The following is a 22,120-nucleotide window of genomic DNA, read 5'->3' as shown; positions in this document are numbered from 1 at the left end:
AGGCGCGATCGGCACTTTTTGTCGGACGTTTAAAACCAATACACGTGTTACCTATTTTATTTCTGGACTCTTATTTTATTCCCTTATTCCGAAAGAGCCCTTATAAATTAACGTTTTCATGATTACCTGTTTCTGAAACGTGTCCTCAATTGGCGCAGTGCTGCCGCGCCACCTCTTCATTTAGTCATTCCCCATATTTCCTGCCGGAACGATCAATCTCCTGTCGGATGATTTCTTTCGCAATTAAATTCCCGGCGACGACGTTCGCGCGAAGATAAACGTATCCGGATCGACTGGGTGGCTCGATTCCGAAGTCGTAGACACTTCGAGTTCTCTCTGTCCGACCGGGTACCGATTAATCGATAAGCCCCATCGTCTTCCGTGAAAGCGAGAGTACTCCTTCGAGACGAAGCAATCGCTGAAAGGGAACGAGAGACGTATCGACGTTTCTCCTTCCGGTGCTTGCTCCTGCATTCCTGTATCGCGTTTTCCGAGCGTCTCCGCATTCCGTGACGTCGTGTTGCTCCATTCGCAGCTGGTTCTGCCCTGATCGATACCCTGTGGCCATGGTTTTAGGCGAATGCAAAATTCACAGTCATCCAAACCCGCCACTGTTGACCCTTTGCAGTCGTCGACCACTTTTTCTAGTGAAAACTATGCAAAATCAATCTAGAATGTGTCTAGCCACATCGTGACTCAATAAAGCATAAGTTAGTATTTTTATTTGAGTCCTAGTATTTCTGAAATATCTCTTCAAATGCAAATCTATGAAATGTGTAAAAATTGATGGGCCATCAGGGGGAATAATAACTCGCTTAATGGTGAAGGAGCAAAGTTCCCCGTTTCACTTGCTTAACATCCGTCCAACAAGCCAGACCCAAAGCTAGCAATCTCTTGACCGAAGTCCTCCACTGTCGAATCCTCGAGTTTTACATAAATATACATTCGCCGGAGCAGCCGAGCAGCAGGGGGATGAAAGCTGGCCTGAGAACCTCTGAGATCCTTCCTTTTAGGTCCTCCATTCTCGCTTCGATGAGAAGAGGATGTCCGGGGAACCGGGGGACCATTGTCTTAATTGAGAGAGGTTAATTCGAGACGGACCAGTTCTCAGAGTTATAGACATTCGGCTGTGTTTAGCCGGGACTTAGGGTTCTCCGTAGTTGCGCTATACCGTGTTCTCCAGACCTGTACTCTCTGTCTCTGCGAACGTTTTTATTCGCATAGATTAACGAGCGCGTCTATGATTGTCTTGGAGGTGCTTCAATTAGGTCTTTGATCTAACGACATTGACATTCACTTTGTTAATGTTTCAATGATCTTGCAACTTTTAATTGGATCGCGTTGGTCGAACTGGGTCGCATCATTCGGTAAATGGAATACCACTCGGACTAATGATATCGGCACACTGTCGTCTTCTGCGATTGTAGAGCCCGGGTCGGCGCAGCCTTCTGAAGACCCTGTCATCAAGTTGAACGCAATCCTGAATCCTTGATCAGGCTATGAAATTCGAGCGATCGCAGGGGACATCGAACCGGGTCCTCCACGTCGAGCGCACCTGAGGACCGATCGGGCAATCGATACGGAGCAGACGAGAGGGGACCGGCGCTTTTGATTCAACTATATCAACCACAAAGGATTACAAGAAATTCTATTCCGCGTTACATGCACGCGTGTTTAGTCTCACAAATTATCGTGATTCCGCGAACACTTGCATGAAACTTCTCTGAAAATCCTCACGAAGGACGGGACTATCCTGTCTCGGAAAAAATCGATGCTCGGCGGTTTCAATAGGGCTGTACCCGGTTAATCCGGAGTCAGCTGCCGGTAAGGAATGGCAGCCATTCCCGTAGGCCGTGGTTGATATCCGCCACCTGGCAATATTTCAACGATCCGCCCGGACAGGATAACGGATCCACTCTTTGTCCGTGGTAATGGCGTTTCCCGAGGATTCCGCCACCGGGCAATTAGGAACGGTCTCTGGATGTCTGGAAGACCTGGCCGGAAACGGTGTTGCGTGGGATCATCGGGACTGCGTCCGGGACCCTGTTGGATTACATCGAACCACCGAGAACCTCCGAAATGGGGGAAAGAAACTTTCGCCGGGGTTCGCTGTGGGGGTGGGAGGAAAAGCATAAAACCCGACCAGCTGTACTCGCTCCCTCGTACTATCCTAGATCAAGACAATTCGAGGAAAAACAGTGCTACAGTCGGTACTCGAGTGACGTCACCAAGCTACAGTCTGACTGCGATCGTAACGTCACCGGTGGAGCAGTATTCAAAGCATCGTGTAAAGACAAGACCCGACCAACACGAATCAAAGGAAACTGTTAATTTTGCAAGTTGCTCTTGCTCTCGGGAAGCATGATCGAGTTAAAAAAACCACGGCGGCGACGTTTCCGCTTTGTTCTTTCGCTCGCCGAATAGTTCCGGGATCGCGTAAAGCGAACATGCTTAATGAAACCGCGTGCGCGCGCGCGGACCACGCGATTTTTGAAAAGACTGGCAACTTGTTTGTCGCCGGCAGAAGTTGCTCATTACGACCGGCCCGTTGCCTTGTTAGCCGGCGACGTTTAATTTTAACGAGACGCTTCAAAAGCTGCGGCCTTGATTATTTCAAAACGCGGCAGCGTCTCGCTCGGCCCCCCCCAGAAATGGTCGAACTGTCCTGACCATCGAATCGCGGGACCTCTGCCCGATGTCGTTAAGGTCTCTCTCAATTAATCGTCCGCCTGGTAACGTTTCATTCGGGACGCTGTTCATCGAGATGCGCCGAAAAAACTTGGCAGGTGCATTACGCATAAATCTAGCGGGGACGTCGCGAACATTCATTAACAACGGGAACAACGAGTCGGCAAAGTCTCGTTCTCCGTAAATCATGCTTCCCATCGGACGGCCTCGCCGCCGGGGACCTTGTTCTTTCGGTAATCTGACAAAACAGCTCGTAACGAGGGGACTAGGTTTATTTGTGAGCTAGAGACTGCGAGGATAATGGAGAAAGATGCTATGCGGCTTCAATCGCGAGCTTGTCGCCGGTCTTTGAGCTTTTGCTGGGACTAGATCAAGGTAAAACACGAGTTTGGACTGTAATATGGATCAAATTTGCTGGTTTGAGGCGGTCTAATTACACCCGTGTTGACAATGATACCCTAACAATATCACACCTAATGATTCCCACACCAAACATAGCTGCAGTCAGATCTAACTAGGTCTAGGTTAACAGCGATACCCTGACAATAGCGTGGCTCTAGGTACAGAGACCTTCGGTCACCTAGCATTGTCCAGGAGATGGATCAGGACTTGGCAGTAGCACGCGAAACATAGGGTATCGGTATCAAAAGGACAGCATATAGATTTCAAACAATTATGGGCGTATTGATCTGTGTGGCGGAGCGTGGGGAGAACGGCACTCGAAATATCATTCGAGGCTGCGTGTGCTCCGGATCGGGGCGAGGCTTTCGCCTGTCTCTGTGTGTGCGTGTCCGTGGCTCTGTGTGTTGACGCATCAAAAACGCAGACAGCGGGTGGTCCTAAATGCCTGGAACGAAGATTTGCTTTTAAGCCTGACGCGCGTCCGGGGTCACGTTAGACATTAGTCGGCCGCGGGAAACTTGTTTACGTTGTTGCGACGTTGACGACAGCCGACCCGGACAACCGACGACTGTAACGCGCGCGCCGCCACCACCTACTACCCCTCTCAAAATTAGATTCAGCCTCTACAATGGACCCCGTCCCCAATGAAACGTGTCTGTCAGTAGAAAACAACCGGCTCCAATAGGATTCCGAGTGGCGATATACTTGACATTGAAAGAGTGCCGCCGGGGGCTCTTTTCATAATGGATGACGTTGAACCGGTTAAAGGGCGATATGGAAAGTGCCGCGGACATCGGGACTGACGTCTCCCCCGGTAGACAGCATTTATTTCCATGGATTATTATTAGTTCAACGCGTCGACGCTCGCAGATTGCACAGTCCTCCGTTTTTCAAATATCAACGCTTTTGCTCTTCGCATTTGCATAAAATAGCACGATAAGACGCTGAAATTGATTAAAACCAAATTCATTTTTGGAAGGACTGTTCGAAGAAACGCCTTTGTGATAAGTTTCAAGGCGATACCCCTACCGCAAGGGTAGCTACAGGGTGAGCACTGTTTAATAAATTTTGCTGTATTTTATTCTGTTCTGCTCACGAAAAAATTACGGAAAAATTCATGAACATTCTACCTAGTAGCCAGCGCCCGCTCTAGCGGTTGCATCGCCCCGGACAAAAAGACAAATTGCCGTCCCTTAAGAATATATGTATGTATATTTTTAAAATAAAGGTACATATTTTTTATTTCCAATAAAAATCAAATCATTCTATTTAAATTTTAATAAAAGCATATATTCAGAAAGAAACATATAACATAACATTGATAATTAAGCAATACAAAATAGTAGAAATTAATTAAGAAATATATGTACCTAGCCACAAATTGTTAACCATATAATTTAAAAAATTTTTAAATGCTTTTAAAAATGTGTATTATTGCACAAACAGCTACGCTAAAATCACAAAGAACTTTGTTTTCTTACTTTCAGTTCTGCAAACTTTTTTATTACAGGTTTATTACAAAAGTTTACTCGATCAGCAATTTCATTCTCAATTGCCAAAATGGCCAAACCATTAAGACGATTTTGTGTAGTAGTCGAACGTAGAAAGTTCTTAATTAATTTTAATAGAGAAACTCCTTTCGCCCCTTGCTACAGTTATTGGTATCGTTAAGAATATTCTTAAAGCAATAGTAAGGTTCTGAAGCAAAATTTAACTTTGTAATTAAGCTTAGTACATTGCTTAGGCTTCCTTTTTTGCCCAAAAGCGAAGATACTGTTGAAATTTCCTCTGCTAATTCTACCCCATTTATGTCAACAGAATCACCATCAATTAAAATACATTCTAAATTCTTAAAGTGTTTTAATAGCACTTCTTTGGACATGGTATTTAAATCGTATATATTATATAAGAATTGAAAATAGTTACTATGATTACTAAGTTGTTCAAATCTAGCATCTAGTGCATTTAGTGCTTGACCGATTGTAAAATAATTAACGAACGAAAAAATTGATATATGAGAAATTTTCTATTAATTGGGTATGTAACACATCAATATTTTTCTCACACTTATACAGCCAAAATGGCGCCCCTAAATTTTGGCGACCCGGACAAATGTGAATTATTTCAGAATTTTTCATTGCGAAATCGATCATCAAAAAGATCCAGTAATTAAAATTTCATCTAAAGCCAATTCCCGGAATTTTCATAGAATTTCAACGACAACAATATCATCGCGTGATCGACGCGGTTCTTTCGGCTAATTGATTAAACCACGATCCGTTGTATAGTACCAGCCGAAGCTTTTGTCATCCGCAGATTACCGGAGACGCTGCTGCATTATTCATTCGGCCAGCCGATGTTCGGTTAACAACGTTTCCATGTGTTTTGGCCCACAAAGACGCCGGGCCGGGCCGGGCCGGATATTTTAGCGGAATATCGAGCGTGTCGAAAGTTTCGGCAGGCCGAGTCGGGTCGGGCCGTACGACACGAAATTCGTCACGCCATCAAGGCAGAGAAGGCTAAAGGCTAGAGGCGACCGTGTAAAATCTTCGTGGTCCCGTGAAATTCCTGTGACGTACCCGGGGAATCGATCGCCTATTGTTTCACGACGAACTTGAGCACAGCTTATTGTTCTACGTACTAGATTTAGCCGAGCCTGCGCCTCTGCACGTGCGAGTTGACCGAGTCTGAAAGGGGTTGTTGCTTTTAAGGGATCCCGAACGCTTTTTAAAAGTCTTCAAAATATCTTCCTCGGGGCTAGTCCTTTTTGGATAATGGATAATTTTTAGGGTGCTCGACATGTAGAGCCTAGACTGTAGGGCCTAACCCAGCCCTGGATCTAAAAACTAACTTCGGTTCAAGCTTATCAAATTCTAGACCAGATATAGAAGCTGATAGGCAGCTGGCCCTAGGCCTAATTCTGTACCAAGCATGCTAAGCAATTCGCTAAACCCGGGACCAGCAAATTGAACCGTCGAAAAGCGTTCAGCGGGGCTGAGTAGCTATCACACAGTGTGCTCGGAGTTCGCATTCCATTCATCGTCGATTCAATCGCAACGTAACCATACTTAATTGTCCTAGGTTCCCGTCGGCTTCCGGCGGAGATCTCAATCTTTTCGAACTTTCGTCGATGTCGCGGAAATCCTCCCGCCGTTCTCGGCTCTGCTCTCTCTCTCTCTCTCTCGACTTTCCCCGTAGCTCGAACCGTTGCTCGTGATTCAAGGGCCTGCCGGGATCGATTGTGCTCGAAATTCGAAGCGGTAGGAACGGGGGTTGGTTAAAGGCTCGAAAAGCCAGCAGTGGTGGGGAGGCGAAGGGGTTGCCGAGGGAGAAGGGCGCGGTAGTGCTGTGATTTTGCGCCTTTAATATCCAGTTTAAATATTCATGAGAGCGAGGAAGGGCGCGAGATATCGTATCTTTGCGCGGCAAAGTCCCCGGGCCGCGCGGCGCACGTATTTTCGGTCCTGGACACCATCCCTGGCGTTGTGCTTGTTCAGTGCATAACGAATGAAAGGTGTTGTTTAAATTTCATAAGGCCTTTGGGTTGTTCGCCGGGCAAAAAATGAGACATTCCCCCCTCCTCCCGGCCGCAATATTCGAGGTAAATGCTCCTCTTCCTTCTGTGAATATATTCGCCGTTAGATTCTCGCTGGCTGCGAGAAATGCGCCGGGGAAACGGACCGGTACATGTACAGCACAGTGAATGATGGGAGGTTAAGTCAGACATGCGCGGCTCGGATTCCTCGCACTAGAATTTAAAGTGTTATCAGTTTTTGGTCCCCCGACTGAAGGTTTAACCCGTTCGGCCTGATCTATCATCGCTTGTCGGTCATGCTGCGGGTTCAAACATTGCCCGAGTGCGAGTCCCACGTAAAAAGTGTTCGCGCGCGTGTGCGTGGTATGAGTTCCCGTGCAGATAGTATACATAGACACAATCAAAGTAATTATGGTTAGTACGAGGAGGGAATTTCACGTACGGTTACAAGTAGTGCGGGTATAACGGGCACGAGTAAGGATTCCACGGTTACGGTTAATACGGGTGCGGTTATGGGTTCGGTTGTGGTTCGATTTTGGTTCAGAAATGACCAATCGTTAAGCAGACTTACGACAATCGCGGTCGGATTCCTTCGTGGCCGTTATACCACGGTGGAATAAAATTGGTACTGCCATCAAGGCTGCCCGGCTAGGGCACAAATAAAATTTAAGTGCACAGCGAACTCTGCTACGATGCGGTTCATTCGGCCAGTGTTGTATCGGGAGCATATTAACCGAGTGACGTGTCTAGAATTTGGCGGATTTAATTCGGCGACGGATTCTAGGGAGGTTGATCGTTCATTATTTACGAGGGCTGGCTTGTCCTCGTCATAAAATTCAGTCCAAGGTTTTATTTCCGTTCGGCCCACTTAACGACGCGGCGAACTCATTTTCGAAAGTGACTAATCCATAAAAATGCATTTCGCCCGCCTCAAAAGATGGACGCCTCTGTATTCATACTTGCATCACCGACGTCAAAAAGATTAATGCCTCGCTCGCTTCGAGGATAGCAGCGTTCTCCTCTCTCTCTCTCTCTCTCTCTCTCTCTCTCTCTCTCTCTCTCTCTCTCCTTTTTTCTCTGAGCGGGTAGGTAGAAAAAAAGAGAAAGGTAAGGAAAACGTAAGGGAGAGGGAGGAAGAACCGGTATATCCGGAAAAAGCACTTTCCGCTGCAAAAGAAATTACATTCCCGTCCCCTTTCCTCCGTGGGTTTCTTCGTTTGCATAAAAATCTTGATAACAAAATATTGTAACTCGTATTTCCTGGTGTGCGTGCTCGCGCGCGCGCGCGCTCGCTCGCTCGCCTCCTTCCCCGTTGGCCGGTGTTTTCAGAAAGCGCGAAAGAAAAACGCCATGCAGAAGAGAGAGGAATTCTGCTACGAGCCCTTGATGGATATTTCACCGGATATTTCTGTGGCCACGTTTAAATTTTCCCTGTCCCCCTCCGGCGACTAATGTCTGGCCACATGTGGGGCGGAGCGGAAAACCTTCCGGGAAATATCGTTAAACAAAAAGTACCGACCCGGACCGCTCGCCTCGCTTTCCCGACGCTGTCCATCAAGCATTTCTTCATTTTCAAGACCAAGAAGACGTCAAGAAACCGATTTTTCTATCGTTTATCTGAATAGTCCCGTTCTCTTTCCGAAGATTTTTAACATTTGAACAGTTACTTCTTTTTATATTACTTGTAAGAACGTTCAGGATTAACCGCAGAAAATATTCATATTTTCATCAAGTCAGAATAGTATTCGATATCGCAGACAATCGGCAGAAGAATGATAAACCAGCCGGCTAAGAGAGAATGATCTCGAGCCGACAAATTCAGCTTCCCACAGTGATTAGGAGGCTCGTGGCTGGGTCCGGAGAGCGTGAGAAGAAGACGGAAAAGAGAACGGGGACCAGCGGGAAAGACAGCAGGGCGCTCATAAATCACTATTAAATCTTGAAAGGACCGAGTCCGCGGTTTGTCGAGTAATCTATCAGGGCACAGTCAACCTAATATAACGGCGGAGTAATTGCGGCCGGTATACATGGCGAGTGGCTCTATCGATCCGCACTCGTTATGCGCCTAATGACCACGCAAACGGCACGTAACGTATGTTCTCGGGCTGCTGCTAAATTAATAATCGCATTATTTCTGTTTACGCGGCAGCCAAAACCGGCCTGCTTTCAGACCGCCATCAGGCTCATCTCGTCCCCAAAAATTGATCCATTTGCCCGCCGCACTGCAAATGCGAAAATGCTTGCGTCAACATGAAAGACCTTTTTTACAAACTTGGACAAACTTCGACTGTGTACAGTATATTATCCATAAATGTCCCAAATTTCTGGCCGGTAAGTAGGGTTGCTAGATCTTCTATATTTGACATGAGTCTTCTATATTTGTTAAAGTTTATTCGGTACCAAGCAATTGAAGAGAGCAATTTTACCAACCGGAAGCCTATTAATAAGATTTTGAATAATTGTACTGTACCAAAAGAAAGTATAGAAATTTTCTTTCATATTGCAATCTTCAATGAAACTATTAGATGACGTTCTTGAGAGTTACTTGTTAGTGCATAATGAACATTGCTGTTGCTATTGAAGGTTCCATTAAAAACTGTTTAGCCATGTACCATGGATTTTCAAAATTATGCAATAATCATCGGTCGGTAATGTATTAAGAGACCGAATCATAGATGCAGTGCACCAAATATCACCCGAACAATGTTTAGCTGCAATTTATCAAGTTAGTGCTGGATGTAATGCTTGCATTGCTGCAAGAGGGCAACATTTTGAACAATATCTACACTAAATAGATGATAACGTAAATAAAATGTAAATCAATAAGTACAAACATGAAAACTTGTTTTGTTTCTTTTTTTTGCGATGTTCTCCAAAACGAAGCAAAAACGAGCAAATCTCTAAAAGACTTTTTGTGTTGGTTTTTCGGTCCCCTACACGCTCCTGAAGTTTTGCCATTTAAATTCGGGACGCCTGTATATGACATAGGCTCAAAATATAGGAGTTCAAGTAAAAGAGGTACACAGCACACTTTAAGCTTTTTTATTCAAACAAAGATTTTCGAAAATTCCTATAGGTAGGTAAAGATCAAGTTCAAATATAGAAGACTCGTATCAAATATACAGGGTGTCCCAAAATTCCTTCAACAGCCGGAAATGGGAGGTTCCTGAGATCATTTGAAGCGACATTTTCCTTTGCAAAAATGTTATCCGCGGCTTTGTTTAGGAGTTATTAACGAAAAATACGGACCAATCAGAGCGCGACCTGGACTCTACGTGAGCGACCTAACTCACGTCTAGGTCGCGCTCTGATTGGCCCGTATTTCTCGTTAATAACTCCTAAACAAAGCCGCGGATAACATTTTTGCAAAGGGAAATGTTGCTTCAAATGATCTCAGGAAGCTTTCCGGCTGTTGAAGGAATTTTGGGACACCCTGTAGAAGATCTGGCAACCCTACGTATAAGTGTCCCTGAGCAGGCCCGTGTTGGGGACTCGTATCGATAAAATACTGTATTGTGAACACGAATAGAGAGAACGTGGCGCGGGAATTATCGTGACAGACGGGTAGAGGAGGTGGTCGAGTGTATCGAATCTGTTTTCGAGGATCACGGGCGCGCGGATCTAATTAAATTAATTCGGTACGTGCCGCGGCAAAGAAACGTCTTCAGACATCGGAGGCAGGCCGAACTTTCAATTTGAAGTCGGCGAGTACGGCTGCGCGAGGAAGATTAAGATCTCCCTTTGCCGGTAACGCTTATTATGTTGAGCGTAAGACCTCGAAAAACAGGGAGACAGTAATTGCTGCCAAACTGAGAGAGGGAAACGGGGACCTGTGTGTGTGTGTGCGCGCGTCCGTGTATGTGTGTCGTGGTTATGCAAAAGCAGCCGACGGGCACCGTAGCAGAGGGTGTAGAGGGGGTGGGACACCCCAGGCTTTTAGCGGAATTGCTTTTACTAACTGATTACATAACGTAATAAAGGTTATTTTTACGTGCTCGCCTCCGAAAACGTTGCTCGGTGATACGTCACCGAAGAAGCCGCGCCCCCCTCGCCCCCGTCAAGCGAACGGGTTTCGGGCCGGGCCGACGAGTCGCTTTATTTAAACGACGTCAATTTGCATTTCCTTCGCGGGCTGTTGCTCCGGGAAACGGCCCCGTGTTCGACTTTCCTTTCGCTGGTGTCCGACCGATCCCGGGTCAGTGAAATACTTTCCTGGTATGCAGATGCGATAGGTCAGGTCCCGCGGAGATTCTAATGGAAATCGGACCGGCGACGGCTGAAAGGGGGCTGATGAGGTCGCGGAACCTGTCGAGGTACGGTTGTTTGAAAATGTCCCTTTTCCTGGCGAACCTCGCGCGTTCAGGAACTGAACATATTTCATCTATTCTTTACCTCGAACTGCAGCTCGGAATGTGGAACAACAGCATGACAAAAGTACGTAATATTAACTGGAATCGTTCTCGGGAATAAAATACTAGGTGTCCAAACAAATTGACACAGGTGTACAGGATGAAGATCGATGGCACTTTCTAGCCCGGCAAAATTAGGATCGCGTCCAAGGTCAGGCACAAAATATCCTCGGCCTGATCCCCGAGGGAAGAGTGACAAAAAGGCTCGAAATGAGGGCAGTGGATACAAGGACCGGGTAAGTGTCGTCTGGTCGAACCGCGATCGCTTCTGTCCCGTCCTTTTGACGGAGCCCTGCCAGTTGCCAGGCAACCGTCACCCTCAAAACATTACCTCCACGGCGGACGGGTGTGAGGAGATCCTTAATGGATACATATTGATATCATTTGTAAACCCTCGGAGGCACTGTATCATTCTGCTGCTTCTTCTTTCGACGGAGGACACGATTGTTCCGCAGCTTCGGCTTATTCCCCTGCGGAGTTTAATACCAATTTCAAAGCACGGCGGGGGACGCGAGCATCCTTCTTCTAGATTCAAGCTGGGTCCAACTTCCAATGAAAAGTGTCCAGTTATTCGAATCACACCTTATTCGAATCCCACCCCTAACCCAAGACTACCAACATCATCATAATCCACCAGCAACCTGGTTCCCCAGACTTACATAATTGAAACCGAGTGCAGTCGCTGCCAATACTCGCCGCAATAACCTGCAAGCATCCTCGCTAGTGTTACGAGCCGGGGCCGCGAGCAGCACGAGTGGCCGGCGAATGGTTATTACCCTAGGAATATGATATAAATTTGTTAGTCAAGGAACGCGGACGAACCCAATGCGAAATTGGGGAGCCGCTAGGATTATTGACAGCGAGGACGAACCTGACGCGAAGTCAGGGAGCCTCTAGGAATGGAGTCAAACGCAGACGAACCCGATGCAAAACCGGGGAGCTGCTAGGAGGTTGTATAATAGCACAGACGAACCTGATGCGAAATCAGGGAGCTGTTAGGATGCGGACGAACCCAATGCGAAACTGGGGAGCCGCTAGGTTGAATAAATCTCTGTTTGGACAATTGGAATGTCGCGAAAGAACCTGGTGGTTAATCAGGGAATCGCTAGGATAATTAGTAAGCCTCGTAACTAGTATAATTTAATTGATACAATCCGAGCGGTAAGATTGTATCGTGTGGGGACGTTCAATTACTTGGTTAGGATATTGGACGATAATTATGGGTTTAATTAATTTGAGTTAATTATCAAAGAAGACAAATATATTCTTACTATAAAATTTCGTATTACAAGTGTGTTTGTGTCGCGAATGGACTGAATTTTGGCCCTAAAGTAACCTAAACAGTTATGTAGATTTATCTAGGGTAGCTCTGTTCGTTTATCTAGGACGGTTCCTGCCAGAGATGATATTGAACACCTGTTCGTCATCCGTAACACTAGAGTCTCTATCCCAGAATCACCGAAATTTTTCCAGCTCCCCAGCTAAAGCATAGAAGACAGTCGAGCAGCCCCGGCAACTTTAAACTAACAAACTAAGCCGGTACCCTTCTCGAGGTGCTCACCCCGGGAACTTGAACAATTAAGTAACCCCATTCATGGTGCTGCTTCAACGCAGAACTTTTCCGTCGGAATTTCTGGCGGTGGTGTGCGCGAGGGTGTATCGGCGTCGCGTGGCAGGGTTGCGCGCGAGCGGGGGGTTGTTCTGTCTCGGCATTAGTGTTAGGTGTTGTCGCGTGTAGGTACGCACAGTGTACACCGTGTCGGAGAGAGTGAAATTGGATCAAGCGATACGGGGTCGCGTTATGAACACGAGCCTGCACCCCAACCACCCTCTTTCCACCCTGTAGCCACCCTCTGGGCCCCTCTGTTCTCTCGCAGTCAGCCCCGGCTTTCGTTCCTCCCTTTATTCGCGTCTCCTCCGGCCTGGCCAGGGTTCTCTTCGTCGCTTGAACACGTGACGGACGCGTATCGGCACGAAGTCAACGTACAATCGAGGCGCGAACGCCCTCCAGTCCCGTGCGTGTGTGCACGTTTGCGTATGCTTGCGAACATACTTACACATGTGTCTCGGGGTGCGAATGTTCTCCCGTGTATGAGTTTGTACGTGTTTCCATGCATTTGTGTACGCATGGTCATGGGGGCGCGAACATTCTAGAGCGTGCCTACGTGTGTATGAACGTGTGTGCATCAGCGTCAGCCGACGCCACTCCACTTTCACTCTCTCTCTCCCTCCCGGCGCAACATCCACTCGAAGCCGGTGTGCGTGAATAGGATCCTACCGGTGATCGCGGGACTCGAATTACCCGCTGTGTCTCATCCCGCGGCAATAAATACCTCGATCAATTATTCTCGCGTGGCAGCCCAGCCGTGGCGTGCGCCGCGGCGGTTTGTGCAGGTGTTCGCCCGGCCAGAAACCACCCCCCCCCCCACGCGCTCTCCCGATGATGTATCGTACGTGGGTGTGCGCGCCGCCCTTTTTTCCCGACGCCCAGGCCGCAAACCCCCGGGAGGAAACGTCCAAAGGAGTTCCTGTAAGTGAGATTGTTCGGATTAATGCCCTGGCCTCGCACTGATCGCTGGGGTTGCCTCCTAACGCCGCCGATGAGCATCAAAAGAGACCGAGGGAGAAGCGATCCTAAAGGGTGGCTATTCGAAATGGGTTCTTGCGGGATAGATTGCTCGGATTAATGCCTCGTGTATGCGATCGCTCGGCGAGAACTCTCAGGTGAAGAACTGAGGCGGATTAGAAGAGTTAGGGACTGCATTGTGCCTTGGGTGATCAGAGATTTTTGCCTTTCTTCTATGCAGCCCTGCAGATTTGACTGAGAGAATTATAAAAGTCCAAGTGTTTCAATCGATTTGACCGACAATAACCGGCCCACAACGCTTTTAACCGAAAATGATTTTGGCCGACAACGATTTTGACCATCAAGGAATTTGACCGACAATGAATTTGATCCACAACGACTTGAGACGACCACAGTATGTGTGTGATATAATACTGTATAATAATACATACTGTGGTCGTCTCAAGTCATTGTGATCAAATTCGTTGTCGGTCAAAACCGTTGTCGGCCAAAGTTGTTGTCGGTCAAATCTGGAGTCGGAGAAATCTGTGTCGGAGATTTCCATGGGACCCATTTTAAACACAATGCCAATGTCTGCTTATATTTCTTTATTTTAAGTGGAACAGTACATGAAAAAACATCATTTTGGATTAAATAAAATTTTTAAAAAGTCGAGTTACCCATTTATAACGTAAATAGAAATCTGTATTTATTTTTTATGTAGTTTTTATATAGTTTTATATATGTTTTATATATTATATATATATATATATATATATATATTTTATATAGTTTTTAACACTGCTCACTAGATGTCGTACATTACTTTGATAGGTGTTACCCAGTTTGTACATTAAATTCTACTTGATTTCTTCTTTAATACGAAGTAGATAACTCAAAATGTCCAAATTTCAAGTTACCTAGTTCTTAGATTCAGATGTGTAGATTCACCACTAGAACGGATCACCATTACTTTTTATACACCCTGTACAGCTTAACAGAGTTAGGTACGAGCGTCTTCGGCAACGTGTACCCGGAAAAATGTGGATCTTGATGTTTTTACGTCCGCTAGATATTTGCGGGATGTCGACCCAATCCGACCCGATCACTGGCTCTCCGAGATTTAGTGATTGCCGCACCCTCCTAAAAAATGGCATCGAAGGCAGGGTGGGAAGGTGGTTCGCGCTTGCGAAGGGCTGGAACCGGGGTAACGCAGGGAGGATTTTGGCAGCTGCGGTAGTTTTCGCCTGGAATTTCGCAGGAACGTGATAATAATGATTTGGAGCCGGAGTGGATATAATATTGCAGAGGAACAATGATCGTAATAATGGACGTGACAGTGATGCTAACAATGCAGGGGCGGTATAATGTAGTATTTCCTGAACTGCTCGCTGCGCATTGTCGGGAATATTATTATGTCAACTGCGTAAACTTTGCACAATTGGATGTTGCAAACAGTAGTGGGCGCACGCGAAATATATATATATTTTCCATATTCGCTAAACGAATAAATTCGGAACGGCGGAAAGTGGCTTTTCAGTTCGCTAATGCATTCTATCATTTTTGTCGATTGTCACGAAATTTGAGTTTAGATAGAATATGGGGGTCAAGATGGTCCCAGGTATCGGCAAGGAGAGTCAGTAGTTAATTCCACTAGGATCTGGTGAAAGTTTCAATGGGAATCTGTTCTCGGGATCCTGTCTACAGAATATTTTCTTGAATCGGTATCGTATAATGGACGTTAGGCTGGCCACGAAGATTCCATTGCACTTGAACCAAAGTTACTTATCCTTAATCCCGGTATTACTTGAAGACGGAATGGAGCCAGACTCTCGGATCTGTCACGTTGCGGCGCGGCAGGTGGGGTGAGGGGAAAGAGAAACGGCAAATTAGTTCGCATCGATCAGACTCGCTCTTCTCGAGGCAATGAAGACGCATCGCGTACTACACTTATCAGCCCGGGATTCAGTCGCTTCATTTCTCTGATATATTTCCATCACGAGCCCACTAATTGCTGCTCAACGGTAATTAACATTCCGCGATCTTTTCCAAGCTGCACGTGCGCTCTTCGTCCCAATAGTTCGCCCACTTTCCTGATTGAAATACTGCGCTTTCAGTTAAAATGCAACGATAATGCAATTCAACAATAATTTTAATCTACGGCTGCTGCCAAGACTTTAAACAACTTTTATAAAATAACTGAAAACACGCAGATTCTTATTTTTCCGTTTGCAGAAATAAAAATTGCTGCTGAACGCAAGGAAAAATAAATAGCTCCGGAGCCGGCGTAGAATCCTTTTATCTGATGCAGCGCAAGGTGGCATCGCGCAGCATATAATCGCGTTACGGTGCAGCGTGTACGCACGTGTAATTCAAAACGAGAAAAACAGCTGGTTTAATTTTCTCAGGCTCTAGCCGGTCCATTATCGTGCGCATTTGAATTAATTTAATTTAATTACCCGAGACTTGTGGGTACGACACGGTATATACGTTTCGCAAGGAGAACTTTATCGTCGGAACTTTTTTACTCGGGGGCCGGGTGGAATAAGAAAAAATTATATCGTGAGGAATAGCGAGAGAGAGCCTAGGCATGTTAGAGGGGCCAGTTTTAATTTCGAGCGGTACAATTGAGCACGAGAGGGTTAAACGCGCATCTCCGCCGCGCCGGACGGTTGCAGCAGTTGTCTTTAAAGTGGCTTAAGTAAGTCACGTTTAGAAGAAAATTGAGCTCGCAAACGTAATGAATTCCCGGGGTTACGTTTACTGCGTCTTAAATGTCCGCCGCCCGCGCTTTGCCACTCGGAATGGTAATTAGGAAAATCAGGCAGACATTTCTTGCGAAAAATTCCGGAAAATCTGATTTGCCAGACCGTTCGTCCTATACTCTCGATCGAAATTAAGAGATCGGTAAATCTGGGGTGCAAAGTTTCGTGGAAAGTCGATATTCGATCTGTCATAACTTCGCGATAAAAATTGTAGAACGATCTAATTAGACTCGTTTTAAAGAGCGACTCCTGCGCTTTCGCATCCCGGAGCTCGTTTTCAGGGAAAAAATTTTGACAGCATTCACCAGTCGGGAAACTGAAAAGACACGTTTTTCGAAATTATCCAAATTCAAGTGTCGCTGTGGGGATGAAAAAATTTTTCTCGAGGCTAAATTTATAATGGATATGTAGATTGAAGCCTGCCCTTTAAAATAAGCCCTTAAAAATTGTCGTACGATTTTTTTTGTCCATCTGGTCGGACTTTATAGTGGACCTCGTTCATTTCTACCCAGGTTTACACTCGAAACAGCTTTGTGGATATTACAATTGGAATTCTGTAAGCAACAGAAAATTTTTCTCGACTATAATTTATAATGGATGTGTAGATTGAAGCCTCCCCTTTAAAACAAGCTCTTAAAAATTGTCGTACGATTTTTTTTGTCCATCTGGTCGGACTTTATAGTGGACCTCGTTCATTTCTACCCAGGTTTACACTCGAAACAGCTTTGTGGATATTACAATTGGAATTCTGTAAGCAACAGAAAATTTTTCTCGACTATAATTTATAATGGATGTGTAGATTGAAGCCTGCCCTTTAAAATAAGCCCTTAAAAATTGTCGTACGATTTTTTTTGTCCATCTGGTCGGACTTTATAGTGGACCTCGTTCATTTCTACCCAGGTTTACACTCGAAACAGCTTTGTGGATGTTACAATTGGAATTCTGTAAGCAACAGAAAATTTTGCTCGAGACTAAATTTATAATGGATGTGTAGATTGAAGCCTGCCCTTTAAAACAAGCCTATACAAATTGTCGTACGATCTTTTTTGTCCATCTGGTCGGACTTTATAGTGGACCTCGTTCATTTCCACCCAGGATTACACTTGAAACAGCTTTGTAGATATTACAATTGGAAGTTCGTAAGCAACAGCATTCCATTATCGTGATTGATAATGCCCATCTGCGACTGTGTAATTCGATCTGCGAATTTGTTCGAAACGGAAAGACTATCATTAGCCATTGTGTCGTCGCGCTGGCACTGGTTCTTGAATGTTTGAGTCGCATTAGTCCCATTGAATGACGAGAGCACGGTGCGCGCCTCTTACAAGCCCTCGATTTCTCGCGCACTCTCTGTCACTCCCTGTAATCCGATCGGCCTGGCTCGAGCCGACGCGAGCGAGCGGCGCGGCGTGCTCGCGTCACACACTCCTAAACATTTATCAGAACTGTCCGACGCAATCGCGATGGAGTTCGTGTCAAGAGACACGGAATAAGCGTCAATTTCCTATCGTCGCATTATCTAAACAAAACCCGACCGACATCGGCCCTCCTCCCTGCCGTCGCTCCCGCCTAAATAATTTCTGGTGAACCGTGAACGTGTGCACGCGGTGTGCAGAGGGGAGGGGGAAGGGAAGGGATGGCCTGCATTGTCAGGTAACAACGCAGTGACAAGCGGGCGATGCATCGGCGCGCAGATACGGTTTTCACGTGAGCCAGAGAGGAGAGCGATCCGTTATCGGCGTCACCGGCGCAATAAACCAGGCCCCCGTTGACGTACAATCGTCGAGATGCGCGCCGATTACTTCGCCGACTTTGTGCACCCGCGCAACGCGGAAACTAGTTTCAAAGAGGAACGATAAGACATGTCGCGAAACTTTCAGTTTATTCAGACGAGATGCTCCGCCGTGCTTCCCGGTAACACCGACGACGGTCTTTCGCTCGCGAGATCTCTCCTAAAAGTGCTCTCACCTCCTTCGTACCATTCTGGTTCGCCTAATCCTCTCGGTAGTGTATTCAAATCAATTTGCAAATTATCTTACACTTCCCCACACGGAGCGTGCAATTTTTTTCAAGGCTGGCTTTTTGAAGCTGGCGCATCGTTCTTCTCGATTGCGCTGCTACACCGCGAAGAGCCAGGACAATTAAGTCTTTCATTAATCTCTAATAAAGTCGCCGGGGCAAACAAAAGCCGTAGCGCAGAGCTGCCGGTTAGCCGGGGGAAAAAAGATGCACTGGGGAACGCAAGAATTCCCGTAACAATCGCATAAAAGATTAAAGTATGCTGCATATATGTTCGCGCTGACCCAGTTGCGGTTTAAAGTTGTACAATACACTCGAAGTTTCTGCTATCTCGCAGCGGAGGCTGCGCAACACCGGTTCGCATGGACGAAAGTGGAACTTAACGAAAATTCCTGTTGGAGGCGTACCAACCAGCCAGCCGACGTTCTTACGTGCGTCCTGTTTTTTTATGCGACGGGCTCGGTCGAATGCACTTTGGACGGAGTTTTCATTACGACTGGTTGGGCTGGCTGAGGAAATAATTAATATTTTGGTGGTTTGATAGTTGGCTGAAGCCGCAGTTAGTGGTTTATCGATCTCTGCAACACGTTAAGTCATGTAATGGTACAAGGAAAGGGACTAGGAATTGTGGGAGGAGTCTGGGACTTGGGGCGGGGCCAGGAACTGTACGAGGGGCCAAAATGTCTTATATTGCTTCGAGACAACACCGCAGAATGTCGAGGGATGCAGAAAACTATTGTTATGCGTGTTTATTGGACAGCCAGTTCGAGGACTGCGGTCGTACGCACTTTGGACGGAGTTTTCATTACGACCGGTTGGACTGGCTGAGGAAATAATTAATATTTTGGTGGTTTGATAGTTGGATGAAGCCGCAGTTAGTGGTTTATCGATCTCTGCAACACGTTAAGTCATGTAATGGTACGAGGAAAGGGACTAGGGCGGAGCTAGGAATTGTGGGAGGAGTCTGGGACTTGGGGCGGGGCCAGAGACTGTACGAGGGGCCAAAATGTCTTGTAGTGCTTGAAGACAGCACCGCAGGATGTCGAGAGATGCAGAAAACTGTTGTTGTACGTGTTTATTGGACAGACAGTTCGATGAGTATCGCTTCATCAAACGATTGGCCAGGTAGACGGCTGGCAGCGTCCTGGAGCCGCTTTGTCGCGCGATATATATTCAAGTCCTCTTTGTTCTATTTGCTCGGGCGACCTATGTCAATTTAGAACAGAGTCCGCTTGTCCGGAAAGCCTCACTCGTGTCCCGCGGAAAGGTTTAATATCTCTCGTGCAACGCTCGTTGGATCGCGTCAATATTTTCTGTCCGTTTGTATCGGCGACGCGCAGATGAGGATTATCGATTATAAGTTAACGAGTCTGCACGCTTTTCCTCGTTCTCCCCGGGCTACGGTACGCGCGGCCGGGTCTTTATTCCACGCCCGAGGGATTACACCTGTACGCTCTATTATGGGTATTCGATTTAATCAGGAAACGGCCGTTTGTTCATAATAAATAAGGCTCCGAGCGTGAGAAGAGTTGCGGCTACGGTGCTCGGCCGCCTCTTTAGGGACTAGGAGGATTATGGTGAATTATAATCAACTATAATGCTGTTTAATGCCGAGACAAGGTAGAAAACGTATAAAGACTTGCTCCGAGCATATCCGCACGATCTTTGCGAAACTTTAATCAGAGGATCTTCCGGTTCCCCTGCAAATGAATTAACAACTATCGCTAAATTCCACATATATCGCCGACGAAACGAGAAGTAGACAATGTTCCCCAGCTAGACCGAGGGGATCAGAGTAATGGGATCAAATGATATCTTGATGTTATATCGAATTCTTCCAACTTAGCTTAATCTCGGCTTAAGCTCCGCGAATTCTTGCTGGAACCGTCCGGAATCCAGGTTCCTTTTCATTTACATAAGAGCACCGTTCCCCAATTACCTCCCGGAAAGAGGAACACCGTTTTCAATCGACTTTCTCGCGAATTGAAAATTAATCTCCGCGGAGCATGTCTTCTCCGCGAGGACGAGCACATTTTTCTGGCTAACCAAACCAGTTCATTCGATTCCAGCCGAGGTGCGACACGCGACAGCCAGCGTCGCCGTTTCTGCCGACCATTATTGTCGCGCCACTGCGAAACGCAAAACTGTCGTTCCCTGTTTGTCGACTATTGTTTATCCGCGCGGTTATGTGGCCCGTTGTTATCGTTTCCGGATACCTTCAGCCCGGGCACAATGAAAACTCGCGTTTTCGGAAATTTCCGGGACCGTCACGGATAAACCGCGGCTTAAAAAAAAAAAAAAACTCCACATCCTCCGCCTCGTCGACGTCGGCTGCTCTGTCGTGTGTTAATTTATGGCATCGTCGGATGTTGTTCAGCCGAGCCTCCCACCTGGAGAGGCCTTTTCACGTGGAACGGTTCACCATTCAACGCCTCGCGAACGTTTGCATCCCCTTTCTTCCAGCGAAAACATTGCGTCACATCGAGGAGCACGTACAGTCGGCCCAAAAAACGTTTCCGCATGCTAACTGAAACGGTTCGCTCATTAATAGACTCCGGACTTTTATGCAAAATCAAAAATTTCTGCATCAATTGACAGGTACAGGAGCTGTATATCAATTTGTATTTTTCATTATTATTTTTAACGTAGTGAAAATAATATATTAATACTGTTAAAGCATTTTAATCTGTTCACCGTTTTAAATTGCATCTACTCATTTTTGTCACAAATGCATAAAATCCGGAGTCTACTCAAACATTCATGGAAAATAAACGTAGCTGTACTATGTTTTTGAATTTTTCTCTGAATATTCGCACCGCGTTCTAAGATTTTCCCGCCGGATTGTACCTTCTTCTTGAAAGGAGTCTAATTTCGACAAACAAGCAGACAGAAGCGCACAGAAGGTCTGCAGCTCCTTTCTGTTTGGAATGCTCGAAATTAGCGTGTTGTGTGCCCGGCCTTTTGTGCGAGGCTGTACGCCTTGGAATCGATTTTTGAAACCGCGTTTGCCCACGTCACCGTTTCCTTTTTCTGACGGGAAAGATTCTAAAGGGAGAACAGTAAAGAAAACCAGGGACTTGTAAGCCGATCGTTCAGAGTGGCGCGAAGGGTCGATGTAACCCTTGGCTGTGTTGAATAGGAAGTTCGACAAGGACGACAATTGCCCAGGTAGCGAACGTAACATCCATATTGCTAGCGTTTTCCTGCCGCGTGTTTCTCTCTTTATACGATCCACGTGCACGTACACACGCGTACACATAGACGCGCGCGCACGCAGTTAGGACGTTTCGCTGCAACGTTTATTGAGAAGTGACAAATTCGAAATTCGGGTATACACTGGCTGCCAAACTACGGCTTAGTCAAATATTATTCAATAGGCTTCGGGAGAGAGCTAATGGTACACGCCTGGACACCTTCCGGTCATGGACAACGGTTCGAATAATATTTGGGATTGTAATCACATCATCAACGCGAATCGGCCAAGCAGAATTCCATTTGGTTTGTAATTTGTTGGATGATATTCCGTGCGGTCGCTTTGTGACGTATAGAAAGAAGGTTAATTTTTCGTTTGACAGAATGTTCGATCGAAACGGCGCGATCGATTGAATTCACAGGATTCCTCGTCTACGACTCGTCCATCGACGAAGCACCTCGTACAAATTTACAAAAAAAAGTCCATCCAGCTGTATCCGTTGCAACGAACAACAATTTTTAGTATAAACTTCTCGGAAAAATG

The 22,120-nt window shown here is 46.3% G+C and overlaps 1 protein-coding gene across 5 annotated transcripts in view; it reads left to right on the top strand.

The window, feature by feature from the left end:
- The window catches only part of LOC143218918 (uncharacterized), a 306,463-nt gene that overhangs the window by 119,203 nt on the left and 165,140 nt on the right, over positions 1-22,120 (top strand). For 2 of the 5 annotated variants that reach the window (XR_013011185.1, XM_076444539.1), the window contains exon 1: positions 17,219-18,369. The exons of the other annotated variants lie outside the window; for them this stretch is intronic. Coding sequence is in view for 1 of the 2 variants with exons in the window: in XM_076444539.1 (XP_076300654.1) it covers positions 18,228-18,369 (142 nt within the window). In the remaining variant the exon portion in view is untranslated. Of the gene's footprint in view, positions 1-17,218; positions 18,370-22,120 lie in introns of those variants that run through there. 5 annotated transcript variants of the gene reach the window in all.

This window comes from Lasioglossum baleicum, chromosome 20 (genome assembly GCF_051020765.1).
Source record: "Lasioglossum baleicum chromosome 20, iyLasBale1, whole genome shotgun sequence".
In the NCBI taxonomy this organism is placed as follows: Eukaryota; Metazoa; Arthropoda; class Insecta; order Hymenoptera; family Halictidae; genus Lasioglossum; species Lasioglossum baleicum.
This window is presented reverse-complemented; position numbering and strand designations above follow the sequence as displayed.